The sequence below is a fragment of the Hemiscyllium ocellatum genome, chromosome 17 (genome assembly GCF_020745735.1).
Source record: "Hemiscyllium ocellatum isolate sHemOce1 chromosome 17, sHemOce1.pat.X.cur, whole genome shotgun sequence".
Classification (NCBI taxonomy): domain Eukaryota; kingdom Metazoa; phylum Chordata; class Chondrichthyes; order Orectolobiformes; family Hemiscylliidae; genus Hemiscyllium; species Hemiscyllium ocellatum.
In genome coordinates this window covers 57,231,878-57,249,637 of record NC_083417.1, presented here as the reverse complement: position 1 = coordinate 57,249,637, position 17,760 = coordinate 57,231,878, and the positions used below count along the sequence as shown (strand labels likewise).

Sequence of the window (17,760 nt, the reverse complement as noted above, 5' to 3'; positions counted from 1 at the left end):
ACGACTGAAGAAAGATCTACTTCAGTCATGGCCACAGACAGCTACGTTTCTGGACCAATAGTAAAGTAAACTTAAACCCACCTGTCAAAGGAGCTCAGCTTTTCCTTTAACGACTCCACAAAGATGTTTATCCAATGATAACGCAGCACGACAGTCTGTGACAGACTGATATGAAACTCTCGGAGGCGAACCATTGGCAGCCCGAATGTCTGCAAATGAGTTAGCAGCACATCAATAAGTTCGATAAACTCCTCTTCGGGGTAGTCTGGAATTTAAAAACAGGATCTTATTTCCTTGAGAAAACATGAAAGCACCAATTTCTGGAATAGTTTATCACACGTTCATTTAATTACAAGCTATTTTAAAACAGTGAAATCAAAATTGTTCACAGGCAATTGGTCCTGTTCTTAAAGGAAAGGGTAACTAAAGCAGAAATACCAATCAGTATTGAAATGATTGCCTTCTGCCCTATATTGCCAGGTTAACTTCCAAGCAAAGTGAGGACACATTACCCTATTGAAAGAAAGAGAGCATAGGAAAGTTAAATGTCAAAGAGTTGCCTCGTTACTGGAAACCCATTTATTTATTTTCACAACACGGAATAAGGATTGACTTTGTATCAAAGGACAGTCGAAGATACATCCTAAAAGGGACAGGAAGACCCTACTAAATCCAGAGGATATTTAGGGACTTCAAACACAAGAGTACTCTTGTGAGAATCTCAGAAAAATGACCTGGGATGTCAGTTGTAGTAAGAAATATTAGTTGCCTGTCAAGTAGTCATCACTTGATACTGATTTTAGTTTCCTGATTATGGTAGAAGACTTAAAACACTAAATCTAGTTATTCAATTCTTTGCATTGGTCAATAGCAAACATATCTTTTTTTTTCAAAACAACTACCAATCTCAATTGAGACTATAACAATAGGAAAATTATTCAGTCATACAGTTTGAACACTGATTTATCTTTTACAGATAGATGAAGTTACAGCTATAATTGTTAGTATACTGATATTAGCTTCCTTACTCAATGTTACTACATTACTGCACCAACTCCAAAATATACACACACATAGCAGTTTCAATTCATGAAGCTAAGATATTTCTCCCTTGCTGAAAACAATCAAATGTCATAATCAGTCACAGCAAATACATAACACTCTTGCGAAAATCTTTGAAGGTATTGCTCAGAAATTATGTGAGATTGAAAACATATTCACCACATTGGTGATCAGGGTGCACTGAAGAGTACGATATTTCATCCATTTGATGCAGGGGAGGGAAAGTTTAGGGGTTCTGGTTTTGGCTCAAAAATAATTGTCTACCAAAGATTTCTTCAAATTATTTAAACCTCCAGCTTGATCGCTGTGAATGAAAACCTTCAAGTAAATTTTCTTATTGTCTCCAGGCAGTTGTGAAAAACTATAATATGGATCACCACAGAGTTGACCTCAAACTGAGGGCTGGATTTTCCAAACATCTGATGAAATTTTCATTTTTTGGTAGTTTCGCAGATGTTTCCATCTGTGAGCAGTAGTGACCTTTCTCATTCAATTTTACCCAGCTAATTTAAGTCTGCACACCAATTCCATGGCCCTGTTTTTTGTGTCATTTTATATTTAAGGCCCACTGCATACTATTTCCAACCTTGTCAGTTTGGTCTGAGGCATATACCTGGGTTATTCTGGAGTCCATATTCCAAAAGAACACACATAAATGCTGCAAGAACATTCATTATGCAAAACTGCGTTGGTAAACTGGATGATAAGTGAGTTAAGATGTGCTATGATGTGGTAAGGCTAGTGCTTTCATGGATGGAAGGTGCAGGCAATCCCTGTCGATGGAGTGCACTCTAAGATGTTGGGAAAGCAGGTCAAAATGGAAACCAGGAAAAATCGATAGCAAGCTGTAACCATTAGGTTACTTTCAAGTCTGGGATTTGGTGCCATCTAGTTTATTTTTGGTATGTGGGAAATAGCAACCTACATATAAAGTGAGGCAAGATTAGTAATAGCGAGTTGTTAAATCATGCAAAAAGCTCCTCACCACTCGATGAGCTTCTCATCTAGTCACTGAGACCTCAAACAGAAAACGTACTTCTCAATATTGAGAATCTCACATTTCATTCTTGTTGTGTTTTCCCACTCTGTTACTACAGCCGATGTTTCTCAGAGGTTGGGAAAATTCAGCCCAGTTTCCCATGGAGGCATCATGAGTCTCCCTACAATGGATGGTCTGCGGCCGTTCAAGAAGGCAGCTCACCACCACGTTCTCGAGGGCAACTATGAACAGGCAATAACCCTAACCCAGGCATCAATGCTCAGATACCACAAGTGAAGAAAAGAGAAGGGTTTTGTATAACTGAGATCATGCAAGCTGCCCAAGAGGAAGCACATTCCTTCAGGGCCTCAGCAATGGTGAACATTTTAAAAAAGAGACTGCTTTCTTTGCTGAAAAATCTCTTTCTTCCCCTTTAGACTTAGACTTAGACTTAGACTTAGACTTAGACTTAGACTTAGACTTAGACTTAGACTTAGACTTAGACTTAGACTTAGACTTAGACTTAGACTTACAGTGTGGAAACAGGCCCTTCGGCCCAACAAGCCCACACCGACCCGCCGAAGCGCAACCCACCCATACCCCTACATTTACCCCTTACCTAACACTACGGGCAATTTAGCTTGGCCAATTCACCTGACCCGCACATCTTTGTGACTGTGGGAGGAAACCGGAGCACCCGGAGGAAACCCACGCAGACACGGGGAGAACGTGCAAACTCCACACAGTCAGTCGCCTGAGTCGGGAATTGAACCCAGGTCTGACAGGCGCTGTGAGGCAGCAGTGCTAACCACTGTGCCACTGTGCCGCCAAAGCTTTGAAGATGCAGCAACAAGCTATTTTAGCATGTTTGTTACAGCTCCTATCAGTGGCTAAAATCATATACAGCATCAATTTGAAGTGGTAAAGAAAATGTCCTGCTAAAACCAACCAAAAAGCTGATCCTGTTCCAATGAAAGATCTGTGAAGCCTCCCAAGTAATGTACAACACGTACCATTTCTGTCTTTATCTGTCGCCCAGACAGAAAGTCTAACATCAAACCAAATTCATAACATTCCTAGGCGTGCCACAATGTTTTAAACTCAGGTATAGGACAGTTTTGGTAAATTTACAACCAGCATTTTACAACCATACCTTATAGTTTAGATTTTCACCCCCAAATGTTTAACTTATACTTAAAGCAAGTTGAAAAATGTCTACAAACGGAGCTATCAAAAACCTGCAGTTTTATGCTTGCTGCTATATTTTCATTTGATGCCTTCCATACCGTGATTCTTGACACCAACTGAAAATCGGTCCTCAGATCTACCAACTGATCCATCTTGATTTTCAAAAAATCAAGAATTAGCCTAGCCTTGACACAAGCTTCTGAGTTTTATCAACTCATTGGATCAAAGCCTCTGTCTCTCATAGGAGTCTGAGTTCCATTCTCCATGGGCTCAAAGGGAACACACTCACCGGAGTCGGGAGGTCATAGCTTTGCACATAATCTTGGCAATTAATTCAGTGCTGTCCCGTGAATTCTGCTGCCTTAGAGGATGATGCATGGTTAAACCATAACAGGTTGAGGCCCCAGAAGAGACACCTGCGGACCTTCACTTGTCACATGCTCCCAATCAGACAAATGTCCATTTATGCAAGCTCTACCTTCTGCCAGCCAGTTAATCTTCCATCTATGGTATTATGTTAGTCACTATTCCATGACGTTTTATTTTTCACAATAACATTTGATGTGGCACCTTATGAAATGCCACTTGAAAACATAAGTAAAATACATCTGTGGACTCCCTTTTACCCACAGCACATGCTACGTTGTCAAAGAATTCTGATAAATTGGTTAAACATGAATTGCCTTTCACAAAATCATGGCAACACTTCATGATTACCTTGAATTTTACTAAGAATGCAGCTATAAAGACTTTAATAGTTCACCATGACAAATGTCAAGCTACCTTTCCCATAGTTCCTGTTTCCCTCCCTTCTTGACTAGACGGTAACATGTGCAAACTTCCAATCTTATGGAACCTTTCCTGAACCTAGCAAATTTTGAAAAATTAACCTAAGTATCTACAACTTCATTAGCTACCTCCTTTAAGATTTTTGGATGAACTCCATCTGGGTCTGGAGACTTGTCAGCCCACAGGCCTTTTTTTTAAAAAGGTTAATTCACGGAACACGGCCACCACTGGCAAAACAGTTACTTATTGTCCGTCCTTAATTGCTCAGGTGGAGATTAACGATTAACCCCAGATTGGTGTGACTTTAAAAATCACAAGTAAACTAGGCCAGGTAAGAATGACAGATATCCTTTCTTAAAGGACATCAGTGAACCAGAGAAGCTTTTACAATAATCAATGGTGGTTATGGTTGCTATTAGGTCAACTTTTCATTCCAGATTTTCACTAGAACCAAATTTCATCATTTGACATGGTGCAATTCAAATTCATTTCATCACCTGGAGGGATTCTGGAGTATTAGTGACATTAGCTCTCTGCCATCACTTTCCTCTTAATCAGTTGGCTCCATAGTGCTTCCCAAGTAACTAAAATTTCACCACGTCCCTTTTCCTTTCCACCTTCTGACATAGTTAGTGCTGGAAGGTTTCTGGTATCCTCTACTGTGAAGACAGAAGTGAAATATTCATCGATTTCTTACAGCATTTTGTTATTGTCTAATAACTCTCCACTCTCACTCTCCAGAGAACATTCACTTTACTTCTTACTTTCCTTTTTCAATATTTGTAGAAGCTCTTGTTATTTGTTCTTACAATTTCAACTAGATTCCTCTCATATTGATTCCTTCTGCCTGATTAACCCTTGTCATTTTCTATTTTTTTTAAAATATCTGACCAATCATTTGAGCTACCTCTCCATTTTGTACAGTTATATGCTTTTTCCTTGAAGTTTGTTGCTTTCTCTAACTTCTTCAGTTCGTGTAGATAGCGAGTCCCCCCTTTAGAACTTTTCTTTCTACTGTAAAATATGTATTGTGTATCTGAAATATCCCCTTAAACATTTGCTATTGCATTTCTACTGATTTATCCCTTAGCCTGGTAACAGCTTTCATGTTCACATAGTTGCACTTATTTAACTTTAAAATACCAGTCTTAAAACCAATCTATCAAATCTCCCTTTCAAACTGATTGCCAAGTTCAATCATATTATGATCACTGCAACCCAGGGTTTCTTAACTCTGATGTATTTAAATAATTATCTCATTACTCAATACAAAATCTAATATAAGCTGTTCACTGGTTAGGTCCAGAACCTGCTTCTCCAAGAACCTATATCAAAAGCATTCTAAAAATGCCTCACCCAGGCTGCCACTGCCAACCTTCGTTTTCCAGTTTGCAGGGATTCAAACCACCCATGATTATCAACATCTCTTTATCACAAGGACCCAATCTTTCCTCTTGTGTACTTTGTGCTACATTGTGTTGACTGTTAAGAACCAATGCAAACCACTCCCAATAGTGACTTCTTTCCCATACTGTTACTCATTTCCATCCAAACAGATTCTACATCGTGATCAATTGAATCAAAGCCATCTTCAACCATTGCAGAAATGTCATCCTTGATCAACAGTGCAACCCCTTCAGCTTTACTTACCTTTCTATTCCTCTGAATGTCTTACATGGAGAACTCAACTAGTCACCTTGAAGCAATGTTTCCATAATGGCTACCATATATATTTATTCCAGTAAATAATATCAATTCATTTACTTTATTATGAATGCTACATACATTCACATACAAAGACTTTGTTTCATTTTATCATCTTTATAACATTCAGTCTTGATTGTTCATGTATTACTTAAATTTTTACACTCTGTTCTTCTGTCATTGTCTAACCCCATTTACCATTAACAATTTTGTCTTTAACGTTGTTTCCACTCTTTGTAATACAACATCTTTCCATATTTGTTTGATATTTAAGAACTCCTGCTTCCCTGGTTATGTGGTTAGCAACAACACTGACTCTAGCAGGGGTTCAATTGTAGACCATCCCAATGGTAGAAGTTCCACTTTCCCTGATACTTGGCCATGGTCCCACAACCCAGAGCTCATTTCTCCCATAACAGTCTTTCAGTCACACATTCGTCTCTTTGATTTTAAGCACCCTATACCAAGTTAGATGCAGCTCAGGCAAAACAGCTAATTTCATCACAGTCCTACTGGATCATAGGACTCATCAGAGAGAGATGACTGGTGGTGGTTTAACCCAAGAGTGACCATGCCTCAGGCAAGGGGAGAGGTTGAGGAGGAAAAAAACCCAGAGATTATAACCTTTGAGGTTCTACCTTTTGATTTAATACCTAGCTCCACATGCTCTCTTTGCAGAAATTCCTTCATATTTCTACTCGAATGATTGAGTGAATGAATTAGCTTTATTGTCAAATGTACTCAAATGAATATAGTGAAAAGATTACAGTGGCCACATAACAGCATCATCTAAGGTACCTAGCTACAGATACTGAAGAACAAATTCTTAGGAAACAAAAAAAAATTAGAAAGGTAAAAAGTCATAAATAGTTCAACATTATAGGTCATTCTTATGTTGCTGGCACTTGCATGCACTAAGACAACTGGATCTTCATCCAATCACTGCAGGCTCCTCTCTCTCCCCGAGGAGATGTCCTAAACCCTGGCACTTGGCAGTCAACTCAGCCGACGGGTCTCTTGCTCTTTGCTGCAGAGAACATTGCCAATTCTCCCCCAACTAAATGCCTTGCTACCACACATTCCTTATGACTCCCCTCCTCACTTGCATGGCTTCCTGCACCGTGATGCCACATTTAGTTTGCTATACCACCATGTCGTCTCTGCTCTCAACCATACAGCTGAAAACAATGTTTTGGACAATTGCAGAAGCTGACCTTCCTGCTGTCTGAGGTCCCCTTACCTGTCTCACTCTCAGTTACACCCATCTGCTTGATCTCAGAATAAATCAGAAGCCCTTACCTTAAATAGTGTGACTGCCCACTGGTGCAAAGAATCTATGGCACCTTCCCCTGCCTGAAGTGTACCTGCACTTCAGCCTTTAAGTCATAAACGCTGAGCTGAAGCTGCTCAAATATCAAACACTGACAATATACATTTCTGTCTGGGTCACAATGGCATACAGATGCTCCTATGGACAACAGACTTGACATATTACCTATTCTGTTGTCCTTAAATCAGTTTTACTTAATTACTCAGTTACGTTATTTAGTGGAAAATAGTTTCAGGACAACTTAAAATCTTTAGGGGTTGATCAAAATGTAATATTTCATCAGTACATACAGTTAATACAGAGACAGTGATTCAATAATCATTATCTGTAACATTACTTCTGGAGCTCTCTCTATCCAATCTATCTAATCTAATCTATTAACAAGAGTAGATTTTCTATACTGAATTGAATTGAATTTATTGTCATGTGTATTGAGGCACAGCGCGAAGCGTGGTCTCGCCAGCAATACAGGCAGATCACAGAGTTAAGTGCATAGGTAAGTAAATAATAGGTCAACAGCGGAAAAACAAAAACACAGGTAGAGGCAAATATTAAGAGTTTGTGAGTCCATTCAGTATTCTAACAATAGTAGGGTAGAAACTGTTATGAAACCAGCATGTTCAGGAGAAATTTTAATGGTTACATTTAAAATTGACCTGTAAAATGGTGCCACAATAACATTTGAATTGTTTTATCATTTGTTGGAATATATACAACTGAGACAACAAAGTGCACATTGAAACAAAATTATCTTTAAGCGGTTTCAAGTCAACGCTCAGCTGGATTGCAATATAGAGTGACAGCTACAGCGCAGGTTCAATTCCCATACCAGCTGAGGTCACCGTGCAGGTCCTGCATTCTCAAGCAGAGACATGGTGACCCTCAAGTTAAACTCACCACCAGGCATCTCTCTCTAATGAGTGAGCAGCCCAAGGGTTTCAACAAAATGGACACTAATATGTAGCATTTAAGAATAAGTGTCAATGAAATTAAGATAACTCACAAACAATCTAATTGGAAAACAAACTGATTAGAGTGTAGCCAATAACACTAATAAAAGGATATGGTTTTGTCGCAAAAGACTGGCAAGATACAAGAAGTGTAAAATCAATGCTGCAGCACTGAATAACTATCATCAACTGGAGGTGAATGGAAATTTCTAACTGCTCCAGTTTATTTCAGTTTGAGGGGGTACGGTCATCTTTTCATTCAGATAATTACAATGGGATATGATTAAAGTTTAGTTCCAATCATATTTTTACATGATGTTTTGAACAGCACAAACATTTCAGTGAGAAATGTTACACAATAAAGGAGTGGGTGTTCCAATGCATATTGTTCAAATTTGCCAATGAGAATTATATTTTTGCTGTTCTCTGTTATTAAGAGACTAAAGAATTAAATAAACCTCTTGCTTGGTTGTCTTCATAAATTTGAATATTGATGCTCTTTGTCACATTGTTTCATGTAAGTATTGGTAAACAACAGAGTGCATCATCAGTATCACTGGCCCAATGACAGAACCCTCATTATGTAGCATATTTACCTTACAATTGATAACAAACAACCAGAAAATCATTTGCACTACAAATCCAATATACAGAGGTCCACAGTCCACTAACAATAACAAGATGTAGCAACATTTATTCTTCTTTTGGCACAGCCAAGATTTCTTCATCAATAAATAACAGCAATAAGATACTGGTGATTCATTTAATTACTTTATGTGGGATCCTTATAGATTCAAAAAGTGATTGTGGGGTTTATTTTCATAACCATAATAAGAGTTTGTTTGCTGTGAAGCATGTTGGAACATGTAACAATACAATATGTAACTCAGAGTTCCTTCTTTCCTTTCAGACTTTGTACTGGCATCACTATAAATTACATCAACAGTTTTCTAATTTCCATGTTGAAATTTGCTGAACCATAAGATCAATGACTCACAATCCAAGTACACAAGTGTTGCCCAGTTGCCTCGCTGGTGTGGAAAGCTTCGTATGCGACCATCATGCTTCGCACTATCATCCAACTCCTCAAGTTCCTTGAACATCCCCATTACACTCTCTGGGACTGGCAAGTGTTGGGATTTCACTCTGTGCATTACGAGTTAAAAACAAAACATCGACACTCAGCGTCAGCATTTAATGTTGAACTTTTAACTTATTTCTTTATTTTTCTACTTTTTAACCTAAGATTTGTACCCAGCTACCTTGCAGCTAAGATGACGCCATGAATGGAATCAGTACATAACTGAGCTAAGCAAAATCCAGATAGAGGTTTCAAATAAAAATGTATTGCTTGCCTTTATGCTTGTTCCTTTTTTAAATTGCACACTTTTGTTTACTCTCATTCTTGCAATGTGTTCTTTTTTCTCTCTTTCATCTTTCATTGAACTCATCATCTCCAGTTTGCAGCAAGAAATACAGAAATTTACAACTGCATTTTTTTTAAAACAAAATGGGTTGCAACTTGGTGCGGGCCATCAAACTAAAATAACCAGGCATATTTAATGTTGCTGAAATCTGGGAACATTAAAGAATGACACTCACACAATAAGAATTTTACATTACTTGGAATATAAGAATCTAAATGAGGTACTGGAACAAAGGGCATATTTCAACAAATTACTTAGTATCTGAACCTCATGAATCAGATCGTCACAAAATCAAACTTCATAAAGTAATGAAATTACGTTAAACTTGCATCAACTTAATTCACTTCTGCTCAGTGTTTTGAGTTATAAATAGAAAATGGAAGTGCCATGGGGGGTATAAAGGACGTTTAAAAGGAGCATGATAAATTTGCATGGTTGAGTGTTAAAGAATGAAAGGCTTCTGAGCTTTGGTGCCAAGCATGGTAAGTCACACATAATCAAATGTCATTGGTAAGTCCATATATAAGTGTATCAGCTGAATTAACCCTCACTGGCACATCCTCAAAAAGCTCAATCAAAGCAGACCAACAAGATTTGCCTCTAATAAATCCATGATGGCTTTACTTACATTAGCCCTATTTGTCCAAGTCATTGTTAACTTAGTCTTGGATGATTGCTATCCAACACTGAAGCTAAACTGACTTGTCCAGTTTGAACAAGGGTGTAGATTTTGCAATTATTCAATATTCTGGCACTTTCCTCTCAAGGATAACCATATCGTCATATTTCCCAGCCTACTTCCTTCAGTAACCCTTTGGTCCTAATGACTTACTAACGTTAAGTACAGCCATCCTTTTGAAAACATAGTCTTTATAAAATTTCAGCCCATCCAACATCTTAATCACTTCTTCATTCGCTATACCCTAACCTCAGTCATGGATAAGATCCTGGAATCCATTGTGAAGGATGAGATTTCAGAATACTTGGAAGTGTGTGGTAAAATAGGGCAAGTCAGCATGGTTTCATCAAGGGGAGGTGATGCCTGACAAATCTGCTAGAATTCTTGAGGAAGTAATGAGCAGATTAGACCAAGGAGAACCAATGGATGTTATCTATCTGGACTTCAAGAAGGTCTTTGACAAGGTGCCACACAGGAGACTGAGTAAGACAAGGGCCTGTGGTGTTAGAGGCAAGGTGCTAGCATGGATAGAAACTCGGCTATTGGGCAGAAAGCAGAGAGTGTGGATAAAAGGGTCCTTCTCATGATGGCAGAAAGTGGTGTTCTGCAAGGATCAGTGTTGGGACCGCAACTTTTCACTTTATACAGTAACTATCTAGATGAAGGAACAGAGGGCATTCTGGCTAAGTTTGCAGATGATACAAAGATGGGTAGAGGTTCAGGTAGCATTGAGGAGGCAGGGAGGCGGCTGAAGGATTTGGATAGGTTGGGAAAGTGGGCAAAGTAGTGGCAGATGGAGTACAACATGGGAAAGTATGAGGTCATGCGCTTTAGTGGGAAGAATAGAGGCATTCAATTGGGGAGACAGGCCGCCTGCTTGCAGAATATTGGGGAGACGGGCCGCCTGCTTGCAGAACGCTTCAGGGAACACCTCTGGGACGCCCGAACCAACCAACCCAACCACCCCGTGGCTCAACACTTTAACTCTCCCTCCCACTCCACCGAAGACATGCAGGTCCTTGGACTCCTCCATCGCCAGAACATAACAACACGACGGTTGGAGGTCTGGGAACCCTCCAGCCACAAGGGATGAACTCGGATTTCTCCAGTTTCCTCATTTCCCCTCCCCCCACCTTGTCTCAGTCGATTCCCTTGAACTCAGCACCGCCCTCCTAACCTGCAATCCTCTTCCTGACCTCTCCGCCCCCACCCCACTCCGGCCTATCACCCCCACCTTGACCTCCTTCCACCTATCACATCTCCATCGCCCCTCCCCCAAGTCCCTCCTCCCTACCTTTTATCTTAGCCTGCCTGGCACCCTCTCCTCATTCCTGATGAAGGGCTCTGGCCCGAAACGTCGAATTTCCTGTTCCTTGGATGCTGCCTAACCTGCTGTGCTTTAACCAGCAACACATTTTCAGAATAGAGGCACGGACTATTTTCTAAATTGGGAGAAAATTCAGAAGTCTGAAGTGCAAAGAGACGTGGGAGTTCTAGTCCAGGATTCTCTCAAGATAAACTTGCAGGTTGTGTCAGTAGTTAGGAAGACAAATTCAATGATGGCATTTATTTTGAGAGGACTTGAATATAAAAGTAGGGATTTACATCTGAGGCTTTATGAGGCTCTGTCAGACCACATTTGGAGTATTGTGTGCAGTTTTGGGACCCCATATCTCAGGAAGGATATACGGCCCTGGAGTGTGTTCAGAGGACGTTCACGAGAATGGTCCCAGGAATGAAAAGCTTAACATATGAGGAACATTTTAAGGACACAGAGTCCTTATACGCAATGGAGTTTAAAAGGATGAGGGGGTATCTATTTAAAACATATAGGATACTGAATGGCCTGGACAGAGTGGATGTTGGGAAGATGCCTCCATTGGTAGGAGAGATTGGAACCCAAAGGCACAACCTTACAGTAAAGGGAAGATCATGGAGCATAGTTAAGACTGAGATAAATAGGTTCTTGAATATCATGGGGAAATCAAAGGTAACAGTGAGAAAGCAGAAGAATGGGATTGAGAAACGTGATTGAATGGTGGAGCAAACTCGATGGACTGAATGGCCTAATTCCTGTTCCTAGGTGTTATGGTCTTACATTGCAACAGCCATCATTTCACGCTTAAGCACTCACATATTTTGACCAGTGCCTCTCTCATCCTTTTCCTATTTAAGTGCCGATGGAAAACTTTTGGATTTTCTTTAATGTTAACTGCCATTGTCTTTTCATACTTTATTATACTAAATCCCTTTTCATTTTACTTCCGAAGGTACTATATTTAGCCTGTTTCTCACTCACATTTTCACTCAAATAAATGCTTTTCCTTTTTTTTGCTGGTTCTGCCATTCCTTGTGGGTCTTTCACCAACCAGGGAGCTCCTGTTTTAGTTGTCTTGAGGTCTTCCCCCAAATATTCTTTCTACACCCACCTAAACCACCTCCTTTCTTTTTTGCTTTGGTCGGTTACAGCTTTACCAGGAAATCTGGGGGTGTTGCTGTCAGAACATGGTGAAGTTGGAGGTGGGAATATTTACACTAGCAAGGACAGTTTGGGCTGAATGGCCTGTTATTACATTAATTCTGTTTATGTGTTACATTTATTTTGACTCGGGGGAATCTCCTGGCGGCGCACACTGACCCTTCTTCCGCTCATTCCGGCCTCGCGTTACTCACTCAACCCCGCCGGCAGCTCCTTCCTCTGCTTGGCCTCGGGCACCCGCTCCGCCCGGACCCTCCTTCTCCTCTTCCTCCTCGCTGCTGCTGTAATTCACCAACAACATCCCAGGGCTGAACGCTCTCACAACCGCTCCCCTTCAGCCGCCGCCATCTTGGACCCCGGTGCCACCCGCTGAACGTTCCGGCCTGAACGGCGGGCCTGGGAGGAGGGTTCCGGCAACTCACACAAACTGCTACCACCCCACCCCACCCAGGAACCTCCCGAAAGTAATACAAACCCTCACCCCAGCTGCTCAGACACCTCAACCGTGGTCTGTTCTCGCCATGAAGTCAAATGATTTTAAATATATATTTTGCTATAGGCCTCCATCCCCTGTTTAACATTTGCAACAGCACTTTCCTTATTATTGAATTGGAGGTTTTTTAAGAATCTCTGATTGAAATGTCGCCTCTTTGCTGGAACTAATTGTGCATTTTCACAAAACAATGTAACTATTATTCGTTTTATAGTGGAAAAGTCAACATCTATAGAAAATTGCATATTTGTGTCTTGCTATGAAGTCCCAGCTCAGCAATCTAATAATATTGAAGGTGACAGACAAACTTGAGAGTGCAGTTAATAAAGCACTTGGAACTCTGGACCTGACCAACAGTATATGGAATTTAAAAGCAAAGGAGTCACGATAATTGAGTTTAAAACACTGGTTTGCCCACAACAGGGGTATTGCACCAGGTTGATGGGTAATGAGGAAGGATATGAAGGCATAAAAGATAAAGCAGTGAGATTCACAAGGATAGTTCCAGAAATGAGGAACTTCAATTGTGTAAATAGATTAGAACAGCTGCAGGGGCTGTTCTCCTCAAAGAAGAGAATGGTGAGAGGAGATTTGACAGAGGTGATCAAGAGCAATTTTGAAAGGTATAAATATACACATGCATATCTTTCTCTCTTTAATAATGCCATTAGCTCCTTGTCCATCAGCAGACAGAACCTGTTTAACCCTTATTGTGGGGTAAAACTTCTGACAATGCATATGCCCTCAGTGCTACATTGGAATTTCAATCTTGATCATGGGCTCAAGAGATTGGCAAGGTTTTTGTCCTAAGAAAAGAATTGCTGGAAAATTCCAACAGCATCAGTGGAGTGAACCTTACTTTCAGGTTGAGACAAGCTATTATCAAAGCATTTCATATCAGCCTGAAATATTAGCTCTGTTTCCCTCCACAGTTTACTGCCTGCTTAACATAATTTCCAGAGTTTTTTTGTTGCAGATTTCCAACATTCACAGTATTTTGTGTTTGTTTTAAGATTGTGTCATACTGACATAGAAATTAGAGTTACCAGCTGAAGCATTCTGGAATATTAGACAAAAATAAAATTCCTTTGTCATGTCTTTTCTGGCCTAGGGACGGACTTCCCCTTGCCAGATCCTGTTGTAGTTCTTTGTACTTCATAACACATCAATGTTTTAAACCTGAATACAAATTTTTAAGTGTGTTCCCAAATAACATCAGGGTAGACAGGAGATGAGATGAGGATCCCTTTTGTAATCCATTTGCTGCACAACTGTGCTTCATTCCTTTGTAGAATAGAGACGGGGCAAGATTCTACTTCAGGAAACAAAGAAGCAATTTTAAAAACAAGTTGCATGTTTTAAACACCCCGTTCTCAAAGAATGAATACACATATTCATTTTGTTAAGATTGGTGCCTATCTGATTAGTGCCTCCATAATCAAAAAACAAATTAACACCTTTTGTTTTACATATGCAGGATTTTGCTCTTTGTCTTGACTCTGCTGCAGACTGGCACAATTTGGTTATCTAGATTGCATGAGTGATACTTCTGAACAGTTTACTCGAAATCACAAGCTGCACAGACAGCACCAGCCTGGCGTCCTGTTCTGCGGGCTACCCAAATAACATGTAGACCTCATTAACATAGCGTTCTGGAGGCAGCGGCTGAGAACTGAAGCAGTCTCAATCCGGCTAGTCACTAGGGGGTGCCAAAGTACATCTAATACCCAACTTGTACTTTACAGTCTGACGAATAATTCAAAACTGTGCTATGCAGGATAATGTGAAAATGGAATGCGTAAGTATTTCTCATGTTAATCTATTAGGTCTTTTCCAGAATATATATTATATATTCATGCATTTGTCCTTTCATTGACTCACTTTAACCTTTGATATCACTTTTGTTCATCTATCATGCTCCCACTCTCCCTGTCCACTGTCTGCGACTGAATCTAACCCCTCGCAACTTTGGGATCTTGTTTGACCCTGAGCTTCCAGTTGTACAACCTTTCTGTTACCAAAACCGATCCTGCACAACATCGCCTCCACTCCTGCCTCAGCTCATTTGTTACAGAAACCCTGGTCGTTGCCATTCCAACGTCTTACTTGGCTAAGCCCCTACCCTTCAAACTAAAAGTCTTGCATTTGAATTACGCTTTTCACATCCATTGCAAATCAAAGCAAACTACAACAAATGAATTCTGGATTAGTGGTGCTGGAAGAGCACAGCAGCTCAGACTGCCTGAACTGCTGTGCTCTTCCAACACCACTAATCCAGAATCTGGTTTCCAGCATCTGCAGTCATTGTTTTTATCTACAACAAATGAAGTTCATTTCTTGAAGTTCAGTCACTGTTGCAATATAAGAAACCTTCCCACACATCAGATCAAGCCAAAAATCAATTGGCCCTGTCGTAACTCAACCAGTCACATCCAGCATCCATTCTTGTGCTTGAAACCTTACGTTGGTTCCCATGTGGCCAATGCCTCAATTTTAACCTTTGCATTCTTGTTTCCAAATCCTTCTGGTGCGTTGCTCCTCCCTATGTCTATAAACACCTTCTTCCCCAAAACCCTACAACGTCTCTATACTTGTTTAAATCTGATCTCTTACATATTCCTGATTTTAATCCCTCAGCTTTGGTAGCCCTGAGTATAAACTCTGGTGTTGCTCCTCATTCCTCTACGTCCCTTTCCTTGTTTAGACGCTGGTTACAACTCAACATTTTGACTCAGTTTTTTTGATACATGCTCGAAAAGTTCACAGTGATTCAGTGCCAAATTTTCTTTGATAATCTGCATCTGAAGTCCTCTGGGATGTACTGTTACACATAAGGGCAGGGGGTGAGCAAAGGGGAAAAAAAAGAACCAGATTAGATAGCAGTTCCTGCACATCAGCCAGACACAGATTACCAAATCTGTCACAGAAAGGAGAATTCAATCTCTTCTTTCATTCATATTCATCTCACCCAGGAGTAACCTCATTACATACAGATCATACTGACGACATTAACAAGCTGAAGTCTGGCGTTCAGGACTAAGGGATACCTGTGACTTCCATGAGTCTAGTGGGACATTCTCTTGGTCAGTAGGGAATGCTGAGGAAGGCATTTAACTTGTGGAGTACCAGCTCCTGTTTTTCATGCATTGCGAGGTTTCTGATCCTTCTCAACTCTGCAACAAAAGTGAATTTTAAGTCAGTGACCCAATTACACTGCACAACCCAATTTAAACAGTCCCCCAGTGGGACACTCATATACACTTATCCTCTGTATAAAAACTCAAACATGCAGCATGTTCATTCTCCATATTTAGCTCTATAAACTACATGTCCTCCTTTTGTTTGTCTTGGCAGAATTATTCTTATTACTAAGGTCAGTGTCTTCCCTCCTCATATTCCCTAAGAGAGTAGTTACAATCTCCAGTCATTTGTATGGTCACAGCACTAACTTTGGTTGACTCAGTTCATAGAGTCAACCCTTCAGTCCAACTAATCCACGCCAACCATGTTCCCAAACTAATCTAGTCCCACTTGCCTGTATTTGGCCAATATCCCTCTAAACCATTCCTTTTCATGAACTTACCCAAAAGTCTTTTAAATGTTGTAACTGTACCTATATCTACCACTTACTCTGGCCATTCATTCCACACATGAACCACTCTCTCATGTCCTTTCTAAAGCTTTCTCCTCTCACCTTAAAAATATTCCTTCTAGTTTTGGATTCCCCCATCCTAGGAAAAAGATCCCTATAATTCACCTTATCTATGCCCCTCATAAAACCCTATAAAGCCATCCCTCAACCTCCTATGCTCCAGTGAAAATTTTCCTAACCTAACCAGCCTCTCCTTATAATTCAAACCCTCCATTCCTGGCAACTTCTTGACCCCTTTCTAGCCTAATAATAAGTGTATCAGTTTAATAAGTGTATAACTTATTCACAAGTATCTGCAACAGCAAATTGCTGTTTAATGGTTAAATGGTCCTGGTTAAATGGGCTATTACATGAAGCTTAAAGCACAGGCATCAAAATATTCAGTAAGTCATCAGAAATATAACGTCAGGAGCACCTGATGTGAGAAGCTGCATGCACCTAGATTGCACCACAAACAAGCCTGTGCAGGAAATAATATTTTGCACACATTAATGTGGGGTGTGTTACCTATATGCGCAGAGTGGGCTCAAAGTACTTGGCACACAGACAAAAGGTGTAACCTGCTTACCTATCAGAAATGTGTCTATCAACTTGTAGTCACATGTTGTTGACCCTTGTGTGAAATACTTTATAACCAAGGTCGAAAGTGTGTCTATAGATTTTGTTGCCTCAGCACAATTAAGCTGTGAACCTGTTCATGTGGCCCCAACAGTTCTTCCTTCTTTTTTGCATGCTTTATTTCCTTTGCACAGTTACTTCCTTGAACTTGAATAAAATGTGATAATAAATGAACACTATTAAAGAACAGTAATGTTGATTCTACATCGCAGGATATGCTTTTCATGAAATAAATGTTAAATTACATACCAGATTATATGCAGAAAATAAAATAAAGTGAGGGAAAGGGAGGTTAATGAATAGACAATTTTTTTAAAAAAAACAACAGACTGAAAAGTTATGATAACATTTGTTTTTGTGGCATCTCAATCAAAAATTAAAATCTGAACAAAAGAGATTCTGCAACTTTG

General features: G+C 40.0%; 1 protein-coding gene across 2 annotated transcripts in view; it reads right to left on the bottom strand.

Annotated features, from left to right (window-relative positions):
• The window catches only part of usb1 (U6 snRNA biogenesis 1), a 31,148-nt gene extending 18,207 nt beyond the window's left edge, over nucleotides 1-12,941 (bottom strand). The window contains exons 1-3 of one of the 2 annotated variants that reach the window (XM_060837780.1): nucleotides 12,782-12,941; nucleotides 9,000-9,148; nucleotides 82-265 (exon numbers count right to left, since the gene is read on the bottom strand). In XM_060837780.1, the coding sequence (XP_060693763.1) occupies nucleotides 82-265; nucleotides 9,000-9,148; nucleotides 12,782-12,888 (440 nt within the window). In that variant the 5' untranslated portion in view covers nucleotides 12,889-12,941. Of the gene's footprint in view, nucleotides 1-81; nucleotides 266-8,999; nucleotides 9,149-12,746 lie in introns of both variants that reach the window. The other variant, XM_060837782.1, reaches the window with a different exon arrangement.
• Nucleotides 12,942-17,760: the final 4,819 nt, after the last annotated feature.